The sequence below is a fragment of the Tyto alba genome, unplaced genomic scaffold, assembly GCF_018691265.1.
Source record: "Tyto alba isolate M040663 unplaced genomic scaffold, T.alba_DEE_v4.0 Super-Scaffold_3, whole genome shotgun sequence".
NCBI classification, from domain to species: Eukaryota; Metazoa; Chordata; class Aves; order Strigiformes; family Tytonidae; genus Tyto; species Tyto alba.
In genome coordinates this window covers 18,265,070-18,281,231 of record NW_024881304.1, presented here as the reverse complement: position 1 = coordinate 18,281,231, position 16,162 = coordinate 18,265,070, and the positions used below count along the sequence as shown (strand labels likewise).

At 43.1% G+C, this 16,162-nt stretch overlaps 1 protein-coding gene across 5 annotated transcripts in view; it reads left to right on the top strand.

Annotated features, from left to right (window-relative positions):
- SUMF1 (sulfatase modifying factor 1) overlaps positions 1–16,162 on the top strand; it is a 43,340-nt gene that overhangs the window by 15,135 nt on the left and 12,043 nt on the right. For 3 of the 5 annotated variants that reach the window (XM_042799651.1, XM_042799650.1, XM_042799653.1), the window contains 4 exons: positions 9,009–9,091; positions 11,313–11,435; positions 12,133–12,247; positions 13,207–13,320. In XM_042799651.1, coding sequence (XP_042655585.1) covers positions 9,009–9,091; positions 11,313–11,435; positions 12,133–12,247; positions 13,207–13,320 — 435 coding nt within the window. Of the gene's footprint in view, positions 1–8,660; positions 8,905–9,008; positions 9,092–11,312; positions 11,436–11,541; positions 11,577–11,913; positions 12,016–12,132; positions 12,248–13,206; positions 13,321–16,162 lie in introns of those variants that run through there. The other 2 variants (XR_004407179.2, XM_042799652.1) reach the window with 2 other exon arrangements.

The following is a 16,162-nucleotide window of genomic DNA, read 5'->3' as shown; positions in this document are numbered from 1 at the left end:
TTGCAGGAAACTTCTGGTTGCTAAAATGCAGAAGCATCCCAACTATGGGGCACGGATTTTAATTGGTCTGCAAGAGCAAATTCTTCCTAGGGATCTGCAAGCTCAAATTAAACAATAAAAAAATAAAAGCTAGCTTCTTGTTACATTGCCCGAAAGGTTTAGATTTTACTAGTGTCTGCTGGGGAGAGGTGGTGAAAGGAATCTAATACTACTCCATTACTTTTAAAATGTGTTCATTTCTTTTTTTTTTTTTTTTTCAACTTGGCTATTGCAGTGTAACTGTTCAAATGTAATCAGAAAAAGTGTAAATTGCATAAAGTTGGTCTGCATCAGCATATTGTATTAAGACGCAACAGAGAAGCTTAAGGCTTTTTTCTCAGTGTATACTTTAGTCAACTAATTTTAGCTTGTGATATGTACCTTCTTGAATCGTAACTATCACCATGAAAAGCAGAAATAAGATAAAAATGTTGGTGTGTTACTGGTGCTGAAAATCCCCCCCCGAAATTGATGGGAGTCAGGGCTGTATTTTTACTCTGCCTTGGTGGCTCAGATGTGTTTTGATAAGGCTTTTCTCCAGTTGAAGCAGAGAGGTGCTAAATGCAAATGTGAATATAGGGGAAGAGCAACAGGGCTGTGTGTTTTGGAAGTAGGATTTCATACACAGTGGAAGAACTGGGGAAAGGTGGAAGTGGAGGTGTTGAACCAAATGGTATATAACAGCTCCTATAAATAATGAGGTGCATGTGTCTGTCGGGGAGTATCTGGGGGTTTTGCTCTATTTGGCCACTTTGGCTTCTCTAGTTCTTAAACCAGACAGATTTATCCTAGGCCCTCAAAGGAAGCAGACAGCCAAATCAGAACAGAGGTGGGGCTGGTGAAAGCTAATACAGGAGCAAAGCAGCTTAGCACGTAGAATAATTGTTGGAGCTTTGGGTGTGCATTTCCTGGAGGTGAGGTGGTCTCCTAGATAGCCGCTGCTACAGGAATGTAGGTGGGACCTAACCCTCCTCTGGAAGGGAAGCAGCAAAAAGGGGTGTAGCAGCCAATAATGGGATTGTTCTCAATTTCTGGGAACACAAATTGTAGTTTTGGCCTGTAAGTTTGTGGTGGTGACATGGCAGAGAGAGCAAGTTTAGCACTGTAACATGAGGGTGTTACTGATGGAATTGGCGAAGACTTTGTCAAAGAAAAAAGGGGTTTCTAGGGTGAGGGTGGAAGGTCCTTTGAAACCAGGATGTTTTGTGGGGGCTTAACAAGTTCCGATAGCTTCACGTATTAAAATCAGTTCTCAGACTTGCAGATTAAAACCAGCTACTAATTACGGCATCTATTATAGCTATTAAGTTATGGCCTTTCTTGGGTACTTGGCCTTTGGTTGTGATGTCCTTGATAAAACACAGCCTAGAATTGACAATGGCTTGACACTCGGAGATTATTTTTTTCTTTCCATCTCTTTTGAGAGATTTTGGGAAATGGAAAAAAGCTTAAAATTTAGAGGTTTTGCCGTTCCTATTTTATGATGAAACTGTTTTCCTGCTTTTTTTTTTTTAATCTCCTTGACCGAGTTATGGAGGAAGTAGAGAAGAGGAAATGCATGCCCAGTACTATTATTCCATGGCATTGTAAAATGCCATTTATATGGCATTTTAATGTATCCTAGAGCAAAAACCATTTGGATCGTGTCTGTGAAATGAGAAGGTACTGAGGCGTGCTTGCCAGTGAGGGGATTTGAGAGCTCTTGCAAATAACTGCAAGAGTTTCGCTTGCTGTGCAGCTACCATGAAAAAGGTAAACAGGATAGCACTTACCAAGGCTGGAGTACAGCCTAAGTCAGATTTGTTCACTGGAGAGTAGTGGGAGTGTTTTTATTCTTGGCTTGTGGACGATAGCAAAATTAATTTTTGCTTCTAGCCCAGATAAGTTCTGCAATGAGGGGACCAAAAGCATACAAATCTGTGTAATTCATTTGTCTTTAGGTCCTATTGGATTTTCGGTCTGAGAATGCAATGAGATCAGTTCACTGGCAGACTTGAGCGAAGAGTCTTAAGGTGTTCTGGTCAGTCTAGAACTATATGACACTACTTGCATTCCTGTTTGTATGAAAACCTCTGCAGTGGTCTCGAGCTGTTTGATTTAGCTGTTTATAGCAGTGCCTCCAGCCTGTAACTTGAAGGGTGTAGTCCTGTTGTAAAACCAGTGAAAACATTTTGCATTTCAAATAATACTGAAGGGAGCAATGTTTGCAGGTAGGAAAGCTGCATTAGTGTTTGCAGCAGGTGCTGTGGAGAAGGTGCATTCTGTCAGCATGCAATAACTTGCTCACCTGTGCCTTGGGGGGAGCACGTAAGTTATTGTATACTTTGTCCAATAATGGTAAAATGTCAATGTTGCGACAAATACACTTACTGCTTCTTTAAGGGTAAGTTTCATCTCTCCTACACGTGGCTTTTGCTTTTTCAGAGGTCTTTCAGAGAGGAAACGGAAATCCAAGGAAGAGATGGGTAAGCCTATTTCTTGCAGACCCCAGTGCTTCAGATATGCCCTGCAAGGAGCTGGGAAGATGGGGCTGTTGAACTGTTACCTCTATTTGCTCGTGCTGTGCTCCCACCACTGGGGTAAAGAAGGATCTCTCACTGGGAATGACCAGTAAAATTAGTGCCTATTTATCAATATGAACTACAGCTTTAAAGCAGGGCATTGCTTGGGCCTCAGGCTGTGCATGTCTCATTTTCGTAAAGCTCATATTCACTTGGTTATTGGAAACAATGACTAGCTTGAGTGCTGATTTTAGATGTTGGCTGAAAAAATAGACTTCCAGAGATGGAACTCACCAGGAATATCAGTTCCTGAAAAGAAGCTTCTTTGGATTCCAAAACTTGCACTTAATGAATCTCACTGGATTTTAGCACCAAATATTTTCAGTTATTTTTCTTGGAGGATTGACATAGCAGTGAAATATTACGCTGTTTGAATGAGGTTTAATGACCTCTCCTTATGCAAAGGAAAGGTCCCGTTGTAAAAGTAAAGTGCTAGATTCCAATTAAGTCTGAAATCTCTTCTCTAACCGATGACTTAAAATATGTTTATTCTTACTCTATAAAGCTGCTGCCTTTTTGCAGGACTGCAATTTCAAACTACTTTCAAATATTGGGACTTAACTCGAGGCAAACTATCAGTATGCAGTATTAAACAAAACCCCTTATTGCTTTAATTTCTGAGCTAATGAGGGAGGCTAGAAACCTTAGAAAACAAGAACGAAAACAGATTCTTCTGTAATTAGAGCTTTTGGGGAGTTGGGACTTTTAATTGATATAATAAATAGCATGGCACTTGCAGTAGCGTTGCAGAAGTATTAGTTATCTTCTGGAAAAAATACTCAACTGTCTACTTCTAAGCTGTTTCAGTGTGCTTAATTACTGATTTGGTGGAGAATTTGACAATCATGTTTCAGTTCAGTTTATGTACATAATTACAGAAGGTTTGTTCTTCTCTGCAGAGTATCTTCAAGTACAAATATGAATTATAGCTGCACATGTAGATTACGTCTCCCTTATGCAGCTACTATGACAACCTTGATAACTGGCTAGGAGCGATCTATTCTTTGTCTTGAGCCTCGAAGCGGTATTCACTGCCCCACTATTTACATTGCAATGTCTCCCTGACTCAGTTACAGCTGTTTCAACTTAAACACAAGCCCGTTGCTATAGAGATGATGTACTGCATAGAAATAGGTCATGTTCATGCAGTTTTCAGCGCGCCGATAAAAAGGGGAAGCGGAGCTGCAGGCTGGTGAAGGTGATTCGGGAGCGTGCACCTGCCCGAGAGCTTTTCCCTGCATTTGGAAAACGGCTGTAAAATCGAGTGGGGCCGCTACATGGCTCTGGCGTGTTTCAAACTGCCCCTCGTGCTGTGATGGGTTCTGACTCTGAGTGCAGAGCTGGATCAGAGCGGGGCTGAGCTTTGTCTCTGCCCTCCGCTGATTTCCCTCTCTGTCTGCCTCCTCAGTAGCTCATTAATCAGCTATTCAGGGTTTAAGATACGGATTAGAGGAGGACAAATTGACAGAGATTTATGTCTATCTGCCTCACATGGATAAAATAAAACCTCATCCAAAAGTTATATCCTTTAGTGAATAACCAATTTTTTCTCAAGTCCTCCCAATGCTAGAGATGAGGGCGTCCAGACCGCTGGGTATATTTCTCGGAGATAACGCTTCATTAACTTCCCTGCTTCCAACCGATGCACCCATGGCTTTTGCGGCCAAGAGGATGCTTTTGCAAATTAAAGATGTGCTTGACACCATCTGATTCAAACAGGTGGTAACCTGTTAACTTCTGAAAGGGAAGTGTGCATCTCATTCTTTAAGAACCCACCACTTAATAAATGATTCCTGAAGTGTTTTCCAGGCTTAGACTACTTTTCACTCCGAAAAATCACTTTTCAGATGGCTGATTCCTAAACTGCTGAAGCTCTTACTCTGCAGTAAACTGTTGTTTCTTCCAGATGTTTATCTTGACCTAGTGTATGCAGGCCTTCTTACATTAAAATAGCATTAAAATGCTGTAGCACATGAAAAAAGATAGTTGGATGCTGTCTGGACAAGAGCTGGTATTTGTCATCATTTTATGGGCCTGACTTAGGGTTAAAATCTACAGCTTTGTTATTTCAAGGGACTTGCTGCATGTTAGAAATGGAATTAGAGCCAATATTAGCTACTCACTTGAGTTTATTTTTGGTAATTTTTCTAGTACATAAATGTGACTTGAGGTTGAAATTTGGAGCTCAAGTCGGGGCTTGGTGGTTTGTTTGTTTGGTGTGGTTTGTTTTTGGTTTTTTTTTTTTTTTTTTTTTTTTTTTTAACATGTGCCACATTAGGTGCAAGACTAATACAAACCTTTTCATGGTTATTGGCTGGGGCTTTGTGGGGGGGTTTGGGTGTGTTTTTAAGGGTATTCCCCTACTGCTTTTGCAGTGCCAGCAACAATGCAACACTGATGATGAAACTGTCTTTCCTGATGTGCCCCCCTCTCTTTTATTCTGTGTATATTTAAGAATGATTTTTTTTCAAGATAATTGTAAAGTAGTCTAAAAATCTTAAAATCACGAGTTAACAGAGCAATTAAAGTTAGGATTTCCCAGCCTACTTCGAAAAGAAAATTGAATACTTAAAGCTTTGAGTTTTATGCCAGCTGATAGTGGGAGTATAGGCTTCAATTCTGCAAATTGCTTCGAGTGGAAAACTTGTAGGGCTGAATTAACTGTTAGTAGATCTTCCCAGTATTATCGTGTTCTCTTTTCCTCACAGCGCTGTGATAAGCAGAACAGTGAGTTTTTAAAGTTTAATCCTGGAGCAGAGAGCTGGATAACCCAAGTTTTCATCTGGATCAGACCAAATCAAGCATTGAGCTTCTCTGCCTCTGAAATGCGCTTTGCTCCTAGGGCTGCATTTCCTTGTGTATCAAGGGAGTTGTGGAACCTCTGCGGGGCAGCTGTGTTTAACCAGTCCTGTTACAAGTGAGAGGCTGTGCTGTAAAGAGTTAATCCACAACAAAGAGATATTGTCCTCTAATTCAGTATCTCTTCAAGATCCCTTCAGCAGCATATGCTGCTATTTTTGCAGAATGGATCTGTTGCCAGTCTACAGAACACGTGTTTCGGAGTGAAGCATGAGAACACTGAGCATTAGGAAAGTAACTGAGCTTGTTGGGGCAAGGGAGGGCTTTGCTGTATTAGCTGTGATGCTGTAATATCTCTGTCTAATAAGCTGTTCTACTAATTAGATTTAGAGCAATTGAAAACTCGACTTCTGACAAGGTTTTTGAAAGGACTGTAAATTTCAGGTACATGACTTTCTCTCTTGGCAAGGAGCATCTTGGTGCACGCTCACTGCTGTCAGTGACTGACTTAGATTAGTTTCCAATTAATTATTGAAGGCTGTACGTAGTCTATCACTGTTACCACTGTCCTAGTACTATATGTGTAACTCCTCTAAAGATCTGGGTGTTCTGCAAAGACTGGCAGCCATTTGGTGTTCAGTTCAGCAGAGCCAGAAAGAGGAGACATGCACACGTAGTGCTCTCGCGGAGAGATTATATTTTTCTCAGTTTAAAATAAACCATTCTGATTAAAAGCATCTGCATTTTCTTTTGCATAACAAAAATGTTTTCCAAAATTAAAAGTCTTCTGAAGCGTAAGTCTTTGCAGTCTCCTGCAGAGATTTTTATTCAAAACCCAGCAGTTTAAATTACAAAAATGCGATGTGCTTCAAACTGTTGTGACGAAGTCTTACTTGTGATCTTTCAGATTCATGGATAGCCTTTAGCAAATGGTATTGTGGCTCTCTTCCTTAAAGAGCTCTAACTTTGGATTTCTGTCCTATCTTGAGTCTAGATTCAAGGTTAAAGCCTAAAATATGTGAGGAATTGGTTAAATCAGACTCGTTCTAAGGCTGTTGACTGTAGTATCTGTTTAGCAGTTTGGTCATTCTGAGGCCTTAGCGCTACAAGAGTTGAGCTGAGTATCTGTCTGAATGAAGATCCCATCTTTGGGTTTGAATGCTCGGTAACAGCTGTAGTTTCTAGGGAGAGATGAAATATTCTCACGCTTTTTGAAAAGAGCAGGGGCTCTGATTCTGGGGAGAATGTCACTGGCTTTGTTAGATACTGAGCCAGAATTATGGGGGTGATGTCAATGTATGTGCCCGTCATGCCAGGGAGATCAGAAGGCAGGATCTTTAAGAAATGCCATTACTTTAGCAGTATGCTTGAAGGGGCCCCATTTAGGTGGAGAGCACATGGACAGAACATCTCGGGCATCAGCAAGCTGCTGAGACCATCCTTATTTCTTTTGTACTTAACACCAATGTCTTGTCTTCGTTTACTTTGGAGGAGAGTGTCAGAAACCCACGTGTGGATGGCTTCCCAGCCTGGAGGAGTCCCACGGCGAGTTTAGGGATTCTGGAGCTTGCAAAGAGCTGTGGGATTTTTCAGCCGAGCCAACAGCTCTGCAGCTGTAGTCCAGGATTGCTGTTGTTTTACAACGAGCTTTTCAGTGAGGTACCCGGATGTATGCTGTAAGCAAAATCTATATGTGATGATGGGAAACGATGGAAAAGCTGTCACGGGAGCTGTTACAGCATAGACTGGTCGGGTGCTTTAAAAGAAAGATAATATGTCTTTGTGTATTAGCAGCATTTCTATTTCTTAGGCACTACAGTTTATTTTCCTCCTCAAACATTCAAACGAGGGATCTGATGTGTAGTTCAGACCAGAGTTTTCCTTAACAGCTTATGTTCGTCATAGGTAATTTTTTCTCACACACATGTAATTCCACGTTAAATGTTTGTCACTGTTGAAGGATGCAGCTTCCTCCTAGAAGTTGCTGTTAAAAGCGTTTGACTGGGCTGGTGCTCTGCTTCCCACGTACCAGCTTTCGGTGACTTTCACTTCTGGACTTGTCTGTGAAAGATTTGTTGAGTTCAAGGGTAATGGTCTCTCCACAATTCCTACTTGTGTGTATAATGCTTTACAAAGTTGGTTTAGCAGCATGATGAAGAGAAATAAATATCCTACTTCTGCCCTTTGCCACCTCTAGAGCGAGGAAAGCTGCGGGGCAGTAGGGAGGGCAGGAGTTGCTGAAGGTTGTTTTACGGGCCAGTATTAGAGTAGCAGCTGCACCTCCTCGGTCTGGGGCTAACCAGCTCGTAGGTGGTTTAGCTCCTAAAACACTGGAGGCCTATTTACTCTGATTTTTTTTTTTTGTTCATTATGGAAATTATCTCTGGAATAGGAGTATTTTAGAAACAAGCACTTAAGCTGATGGGAAAAAAAACCCCACTTTTCATAACTGTTTGGTTTTGCCTCAACCTTCTGAAAGGACCCATTATTAAGATAAGCATTTCTAAGTGAATGTGAATCAGAATAGAATAGTTAAATGTGCTGTGCACTGACTGCCTCAGCCTTGAAGTAAGCGTAATAGAAGAAATCTTTAACGAATGTATTCCAGAAATAATTCCTTGGCATTGCAGAACCAAATTTGAGACTTTTGGTTAGAGAGAAGTACTTGATGTCTGCACCGTTGCACTGCATTTTGTCTGCAAGCTGAATTTGCTCAGCAAACCAACTAGGGACCAAAAAAAAAAAAAAAAAAAAAAAAAGAGGAAAAGAGAAGAAGTCTTTACTTGACTTCTGTGGCTCTTCTGTCTCCACCTTCTGGAAGCTGATAGCAAATAATTTAAAATCAGCTTACTGAGTTGAGTTAATTAACTGGAAAGCAAATGCATTGCAAGATGTGTGTTTCGACTCTAGTTAAAGGATGTCATCAAGATTCTGTTTTAGTTCTTCTGAAACCACTGAGTCTAGGGAGCAAATAATTGGGATGAAAATTCTCTTGAAGCCAAAACTTTTTTTTTTTTTTTTTTTTTTTTTTTTATTGTCTCTGCAGAAAGTGTCAGAGTGAAGTGAGCCAGGTTAGCTGGTTTAATTGTACTGTGGGCATACTGTTGTAAAGGAGTAGAGTAAAACTGTAACGTTCCAGATGACCTCTTCCAGCCACTACCCTCGGAGTGTTCTTGGCATCATTTCCCAAAGTGAAGAAATATACTCGAGACTTTCCTAGAGGACAGTTTGGCCCCCCATGGGTCGTGTGCTGAAGGCTGTGCTTTCAGAGAGAATCAAGTGTGCCTTGTGTCAGACCCGCAGCTGAGAAAATGTAGGAGGGAAGGAGAGACAGCCAGAGGGCAACACTTCAGAAAAGTACGCTCAGGATTTGGTCTCCCTCTCACTTGTTTTTTTTGGGTGGTATTTTCTTTGTGCTGTTCCCTGGCCGGTGACACTGTAACGTGGATCAAAGGATCACCTTGGTTGGAGTGAGGTTAACTGGCTGCCGGCAGAGCCTTGAGCTGTGAGTGAAAGCTTTGTAGCTTGTTGTCACGTGGTGATTTTTCAGAATGGCTTTTTGGCTGGGAATTTAAGTCTTCTTCCCTGGCTGTCCTTGTCCCTTTTCAGGTTGCAGCTGCTCCCTGGTGGTTACCGGTGAAGGGAGCCAACTGGAGGCACCCTGAGGGTCCTGACTCTAGTATCTCCGACAGGTAAGCCAGAAATGGCCATTCAGCTGTAATCCACAGTGCTTGTAAATAAACCCAGAAACTCACGCCAGGAAAGGAGATGCAAGAAAGGGATTTAAGTTAGTTGCTTGGTTGCTGCTGCTTCTCCAGCTGTTTTCCCATCTTCTAGGGTGTTGCGTGCAATATTCAGTGGTCATATGGTTAGTGATGTACTAGGATTTCAAAAAGGTCTCTAAGCAGTTTCCACCCGAGGGAAAAGAGACTGTACCAAAATGTGCTTTGGTGTGTTTTCTATTCCCGTTTATGTATCAGCAGTGAAACGGAGCACGCTTTTACAGGGTCAGTAACTTCAGAGCATTCAGTGCAGATCTGGTTTTAGAGAGGAAGACTGAATACTGGCTGCAGGTGTGCTCTGGGAGTCCAGGTAGCATGTCCTTCATCCAGGACTTGGTGGCCTACTTCTCTGGCAGCTGAAGACTGAAGAGTTCTCTGCTTTTTACTGTAATTCTGACTTCGTGGGCTGCTTATTGTGGAAAATCAGTTGTGACTCTTAACTAGAAGCTCTGAATGCTTTGGAAAACTTCACTTTTTTTCTTAATAGCCTACAGCTAGTGCCATGCTTTGCTAGCATGAACCCTGAAACTTGCTGATCCATGTCTTTACGCGATCTCTTTCCATCAGAAGTGGAATAGATTTGAGGCCTGGAAAATCAGAAGGCTTCATTATTCTCAGGTGCTTTTTATAGATGCTGCAGAGCCAGCCCTGGGTTGCACATGTTGAAAGCTGCTGTTCAGTTATGAATATTGCTGTGTGCTTACTTGGATGTGACTGTTTTCATTTGGGACCTCTTATATTGCAACTTCTTCTCTCGCTAGGTGGGTGTCAGTGAAATTGGTGCTGGCTGCCTTACTCAACTAATTAAAGTTTCAAAAGCTGTTTGAAATAAAGTCAGACTCTCTAGCCTAGATCTAGTAGATGCTGGCATGTTTTTGAGTCCTCTAAGGACAGGGCTATGTTAGTGTAACATCATCTGATGGCTGAACTGCTTAGTAACAAGTCCGCTGTCTGTTCTCCAAGGTCAATGAAAGAATTATCTGAGGCAAAAATAGAGATAATATCAGGAGGCGTTGTTAGGGGGAGACAGAGAAATTTAGGTCACAGTCAGCAGATAAGAGTTGGAAACCTGCCATGTAAATCTAGTCTTGTAGGAGTATAGCATAAACCTAGGCTAGCACAACTGCTGGTGAACTTGCCTCATGGAAGTAGCCTGATGGCACATGCTGGCTTGTTTAATGAGGTAGGAAAGACAAGTTAGTGGGAAATCTTCTGTGTGTCTTCTGGCCCAGTGCCCTCAGATCTTGAAGTATCTTGGTCTATTAGAGGTTTGGAAGAGGAGGATCTTTGTGACGAGAATGACTTGGCATTTTTTCTGTCTTTTTCTGGAAAAAGAGACCAGGGTTGTGAGGGCAATCCTCCAGCTAAACGCAGGGCAAGATGGGAGCTTTTGTGTCAACTGGACTGCTTGAAAAGCCCGAAGGAAAATACCGTTCTGTTAAATTTTTGTAGTTCACTGTTTGCTGGATTAGATGCTGCAAAAGACGATGTCGCTAAGAGCAAGGACTCTTGCTCATCTCGCTTCTCCCTCAAAAACCCCACAACTGACAGCAAAGAAAAAACGTGCAGCGAAAAGAAGAGTGCCCAGGGAAGTGAAGAGCATTCACCACTAAATTGCAACGTAAATTTTCCTATGGAGAATCTTGGCTTCTTGTTGATGTTAAACTAGCTTAGCAAGGAGTAGTGATGCTGCAGGCTTTTGGTGTCTTCCTTTGGGACTCTGAGCGCCTAGGTTGCCACAGAAGCCAGTGTGTCGATAGTTCTTGATTGCCTCCTGGGTGCAGCAGGTGCCTGAGGTGAGGCCGTGAGAAAGCACAGGCCACAAATGTCTTTGTTAACTGTAGAGCGCTGTATGTGAAAGCATGCTGACACAAACAGCAGTTAATTTTTGTCTCTGCCTTATTTTTCGCCGATAGCTGCGTTTTCCTTCCAGCATCTTGCTGTCTTGCTTTAAATATAGCCTCTTTTCTGTAAAAGTAAACTGATAGCTTGTCCAATTGTAACTGACCTGTGAACTTTCTCGCAGTCCTTTTATGGCCACTTCTAACAGTTTCATAAAGCACTTGTGCTGTATAGCTCTGAGATTGCCTCATTCTGCTGGTGATCTTGTCCTATTTATTTTCTTCCCCAGAATGGATCATCCAGTTCTTCACGTTTCCTGGAATGACGCGGTGACATTCTGCACATGGGCAGGGAAACGATTGCCCACTGAGGCTGAATGGGAATACAGCTGCCGGGGGGGCCTTGAAAATAGGTATCTGTCACAAACGTGTCCCTAAAAAAAGTTTAAAATTGGTATTTACCCAATAAGAAAGAGCTGTGTGGGGTTTTATTACCCTCAGTGTCTTTTTCTTGTGTAGTGGTACTCTGACTCACTCGGAACAGATTCCTTTAGGTAAGTGAATTTCCCTAAATGCCTGAATGGTATGTTGTAATCTGAACTCTAATGGGACGAGAACAGAGAGCCCAAGAGAGAAGGAGCTGTGGCAAAATGTCAAGACACAGGACTTGTGCTATTGCAGGAGATGGAAGGTATAGCGAAGGAGCTTCGGGCCAAGGCTGAAAGAGCTCCAAAAGGGCTTAATTAGTAAATAACTGCATCACTGCCCAGCAGCTGTAGGGCCGCTGGGTTTGCCTGTTACCTGGCTGTGGGCTTGGGGAGGAGGGGAAGACAAAGTGAATAACAGGTTTGTGTCTTCTCCATCCTGTGTCCCGGACTACATACTGCACAGGGCTCCTTCAGGTACGAATTGTCCTCGTAGAACCCTTGCTTCTCCTTGAAAGCCTGCTAGATGTTGGTACAAATGGAACTGGAATACAAACAGTTCTCCAGGGTAAGGTGGGGAGGAAAGGGAGGGGGTGTGTGGCATCTCATTTTTTTAATTATTATTTATTTATTAAAATAAAAAAAAAAAATTGACAGCTCTTCTGCTGTCTATGTCTTTTAATAGGCTTTTCCCGTGGGGCAACAAGCTTCAGCCAAAAGGCGACCATTACGCCAATATCTGGCAGGGAGCGTTCCCAACGAACAACACTGCGGAAGATGGATACAAAGGAACTGCGCCTGTAAGTGTCTCAAACTGGGTTAATCGTATGGAAATGAACTTAGCCTTCCTAAAATTCCTCAACCGAGTTCAACACAATGAACCATGGCTGTTTTATGTTCCCGTACTCTTTCACCTTTGGATTTTTGAAGTTACGACATATTTCGCTCCAGGCTTGAGTATTACCAAGGGACACCTTAAAAGCTAATTGAAAAGCAAGGATTAGTTTCACGTTATCTTTTAGTTCCTCTCAGACTGACCCCTTTTTCCCCTTTAAAGTCAGCTTGTAGTCAGAAGCTGAAATATTTTCTGCTTGCACTTGTGGCATTACAATTTTTTGAACTCTCATTTTTTGGGTAGTCGTTCCCGTGGCACAAAAACCACGCAATAGCTTAATAGAGATGAAACTTCCCTTTTTGGAAAGGTTGAGTCTGTCTAATATGGCAAACAACGGAGAGGAATTTTTAAAGGCAATCAAGAGTGTCAATGAATTATTAAATGATAATTCAAGTAAATCCAAAAAAGTTTCATTAGTAGAGAAGTCTGCCTATGGGTGAGGTGACAGCCACCTTCACTTTTCCTTGATGGGAAGGGGAATCTGGAAGTTGGAGGTGCGGGCGTGGAGGTGAGATCACTTTATGCTGCGTTCAGGGCTGTGTCTGTTGGTCAGACAGTGCCTGTCTCTTCGGAGGATCTGTCTCCAGAACCGATGAGAAGATGCTTTGTGCCGTAGTGCAAATGTGGTGCTGAGAACATTGAGAATCCTAACAGTTCATTCTTTCTTCCTGTTTTATTTAAATGACGTATGTAAAATTCTTATAGCTCTGCACTACTAATTTGGTGTCTGCTTTTGAGATGTGAAGGCAGAGACCCCTAAATTAAGACAGATGCACCTTCAGCAGACTCGTGTTCAGGACTGAAACCCCTGTTTCATGTTGAGTGGGTTACAGAACTGGCCCTTGTGCTCCACATCTCGCACAGGTCACTGCATTTCCTCCCAACGGCTATGGCTTGTACAACATTGTAGGAAACGCCTGGGAATGGACGTCGGACTGGTGGGCTGTTCATCATTCACCAGATGAAGCTCACAACCCTGTAAGTATTTTATCGGCATCGCGTGAAGTACAGAATTCCCTCTTGCTACTCTGATTTGGTTGCTGTTTGGAAAAACAACTGTTCTTTGCTCCCCTCCGCTGTGTCTGGGGAATTAGAAAGAATCATGCCACTGGTAAGCAACCCTGTAGTGCAATTTTATTTATTTTTGTTGGGCAGGCCTCCACAACTGGTTAGCAGTTGAATACTTCCAAACTGGCATCATATTACATAAATCAAGAATCGGGCAATGCAGTGTAATTACTTTAAAAAAAAAAAAAAGTTTTTTTGTTTATTTATGTTGCTACAAGTTGTGCTGCTACTTTTTTTTTTTTTTCTTCCCCGGGTAGAGAGCAAACTATCATGAGTCACCTTTATGGCTTCTAGTAGTTGGTTTAAAACTCAGCATGGAAAAAAGCTGAGGTTAATGAGGAGCAGTAGCTGCCTAGGCTTTGAGGGGTTAATCTTTGGTTTTCTTTATGGCAGGCAGTGAAAGAGGTCCTGCAGGGTAAGCTTGGCATGCGGGGTTTCTCGTGGAATATCTCCCAGCAAATTCTAGTGTTACATCTCCTTCTCTCCCATTTATCCAGGATGACTAAATCTGAGAAATGCACTGCTGGGCTCTGACAGAGCTTGTTTTGTTCTGACACAGTTATCTGTAATGAGAAAACCAATTAAGCCTCACGGGGCGGGAGCTCTCTGCTGCGGGATTTGCGAATCCTGGTGCTGTGGGTCTCTTAGGACACGTGTAGCCTGTCTTCGGCGTGCCGACCATCATCGGAGGCCTTTCTGGCCAGGCAGCAATTGCAAGTAGCTTGAGGAACTTGCTAATTTTTTTTTTGGAATATTCTGTACATGGCAGAGGTTGTCCTTCTGCTGCTCTTTCAGGAGGATGTGTCCAGCAAGAGAAATCAGAGTCCTCTCGGTGTCTAGATTGCTCTAGGTCTGTACCAGCAGTTCCGCCACACTGGTGGAGCATCTGGAGAGCTCTGAACCCGTACCAGTCACACCAGCCAGTTACGAGTTACTTGTATCCCAGTAAGATACCCCAGGTCTCTCTAGTGGCTTCAGTGACGTGTCGGACAGTGCGCTACATATATCTTCACAAGTAACCAAAATGCTGAGGTTTGTAGCTTTTTTTTTTTTTTTTTTCTTTCCATTTGATTTAAACCAGGATGGATTCTTCTCTAAATCTTGTTGGTCAGCAGTCTTAGTGGCCTAGCAATGGCTAAAGAACCTTCTCCGCCCTGGGGACCTTGGCTGTGTTGTATCGCCATCTACTACCTTCCTCACATACTGCACAAATTCCGACGATGTGGCTTGAATATTTCACAGTAGTCAAAATTTTCAGCGAGTTTCTGTAATTCAGCAATAATGGAAAGCTGTAGTGCATGAATTGTCTCTTGAATGTATAAACACACGCGACTTTTCCCCAACACTGACTCATGGCTTGCATATACATACAGCTGAGGTTTATGTAGAACTTTACGCTTAGCATTCAAACTGATTCTTTAGATTTTGTTTTTTCTCCTGTTTGCATACTGATTGATTAGGAAAAAAACATCTGCTGTGTTGTAATTCTGTTTCTATTCTGGTGGGTGTTTTATATGCAACTAAGGATTATTTTTTTTTTTTTTTTTTTGTACCTTATGAATGGAAACAAGGCCAGTTTAAGAGCAGCATTTCTAAAGATGAAGTGTTGAGTAGCTAGCAGAATGTAAATTTGGTTGAAAGTGAAAAACAATAAAACTGGCATACTTTCCCGTGTCAGAGTAGGTGAGTACTGATTTGATTGCAGCCTGGTAAGTTGGGGGAGGAGGAGGAGGAGGAGCAGAGTGAGCAAGGCTGAGCTTTCTATTCCAGACTGTGTGGTCACTCCCTGTGGTTTGTACCAGGGAAAATTCTGCTTCACCCCCCTCACTTCTGAAGCTTCACATCAGCGCCTGGAACCAGTGCACCCTGATCTGCACAGGCTGCCTTAGTTGGGGCAGGGGGAAGGGTCCCCTTGCAGAGAGGAACAGGATCTGTGTCCCTGGGAAGGAACCCCGTGGGTCTGGGAGCAGATTGCAACTGTCCCTGTTCTTCTGCAGCTGCTGCTTGGTCTGACAGCCACTTGAGTTTTGGCTGCTTGTTTGTCCAGCGGCCCCTCGGGGCAGGGAAAAGGGCACGGCTCTTCGGGAGCCTTCCCTAGCAAGAAGTGGCAACACTGGGAAGCAAAAATAGAGTAACTAGGCCGAGTCTGGAGAATAAAACCACTTCTGATGCTGTGTATATATAGAGCTTAAAAGTCACAGATCTATGGTCTACTGCACCTAGATATGTCCTAGAGTTTTTTTGGTGTTGTCTGTAGGTTAGCATAAGGTGATGTGCATTATTTCTTCGAACAGGTATCTCTGAAAGGCTCTGTCTTACAGCTTTTTTTTCATGTAAGATCATAGAACAGTTTGGGCTGCAAGGGCCCTCAAAGCCCCCCCAGTCCCACCCCCCCAGCCCCAGGCAGGGCCCCCTTCCCCCAGCCCAGGGGGCTCCCAGCCCCGTCCAACCTGGCCTTGAACCCTTCCAGGGAGGGGGCAGCCACAGCTGCTCTGGGCACCCTGGGCCAGCGCCTCACCCCCCGCACAGGGAACAATTTCTGCCTTAGAGCTCACCTAAATCTGCCCTTTCATTTTTAAACCATTATCCCTGGTCCTATTCCCTGATGCCCTGACCCAGAGTCCCCCCCCACCTCCCCTGTCCCCCCTTTAAGCCCTGGGAGGCTGCTCGAAGGGCTCCCCGGAGCCTTCTCTTCTCCAGGCTGAACCCCCCCAACTCTCTCAGCCCGGCCTGGTGATGATGGGCTTCTGCA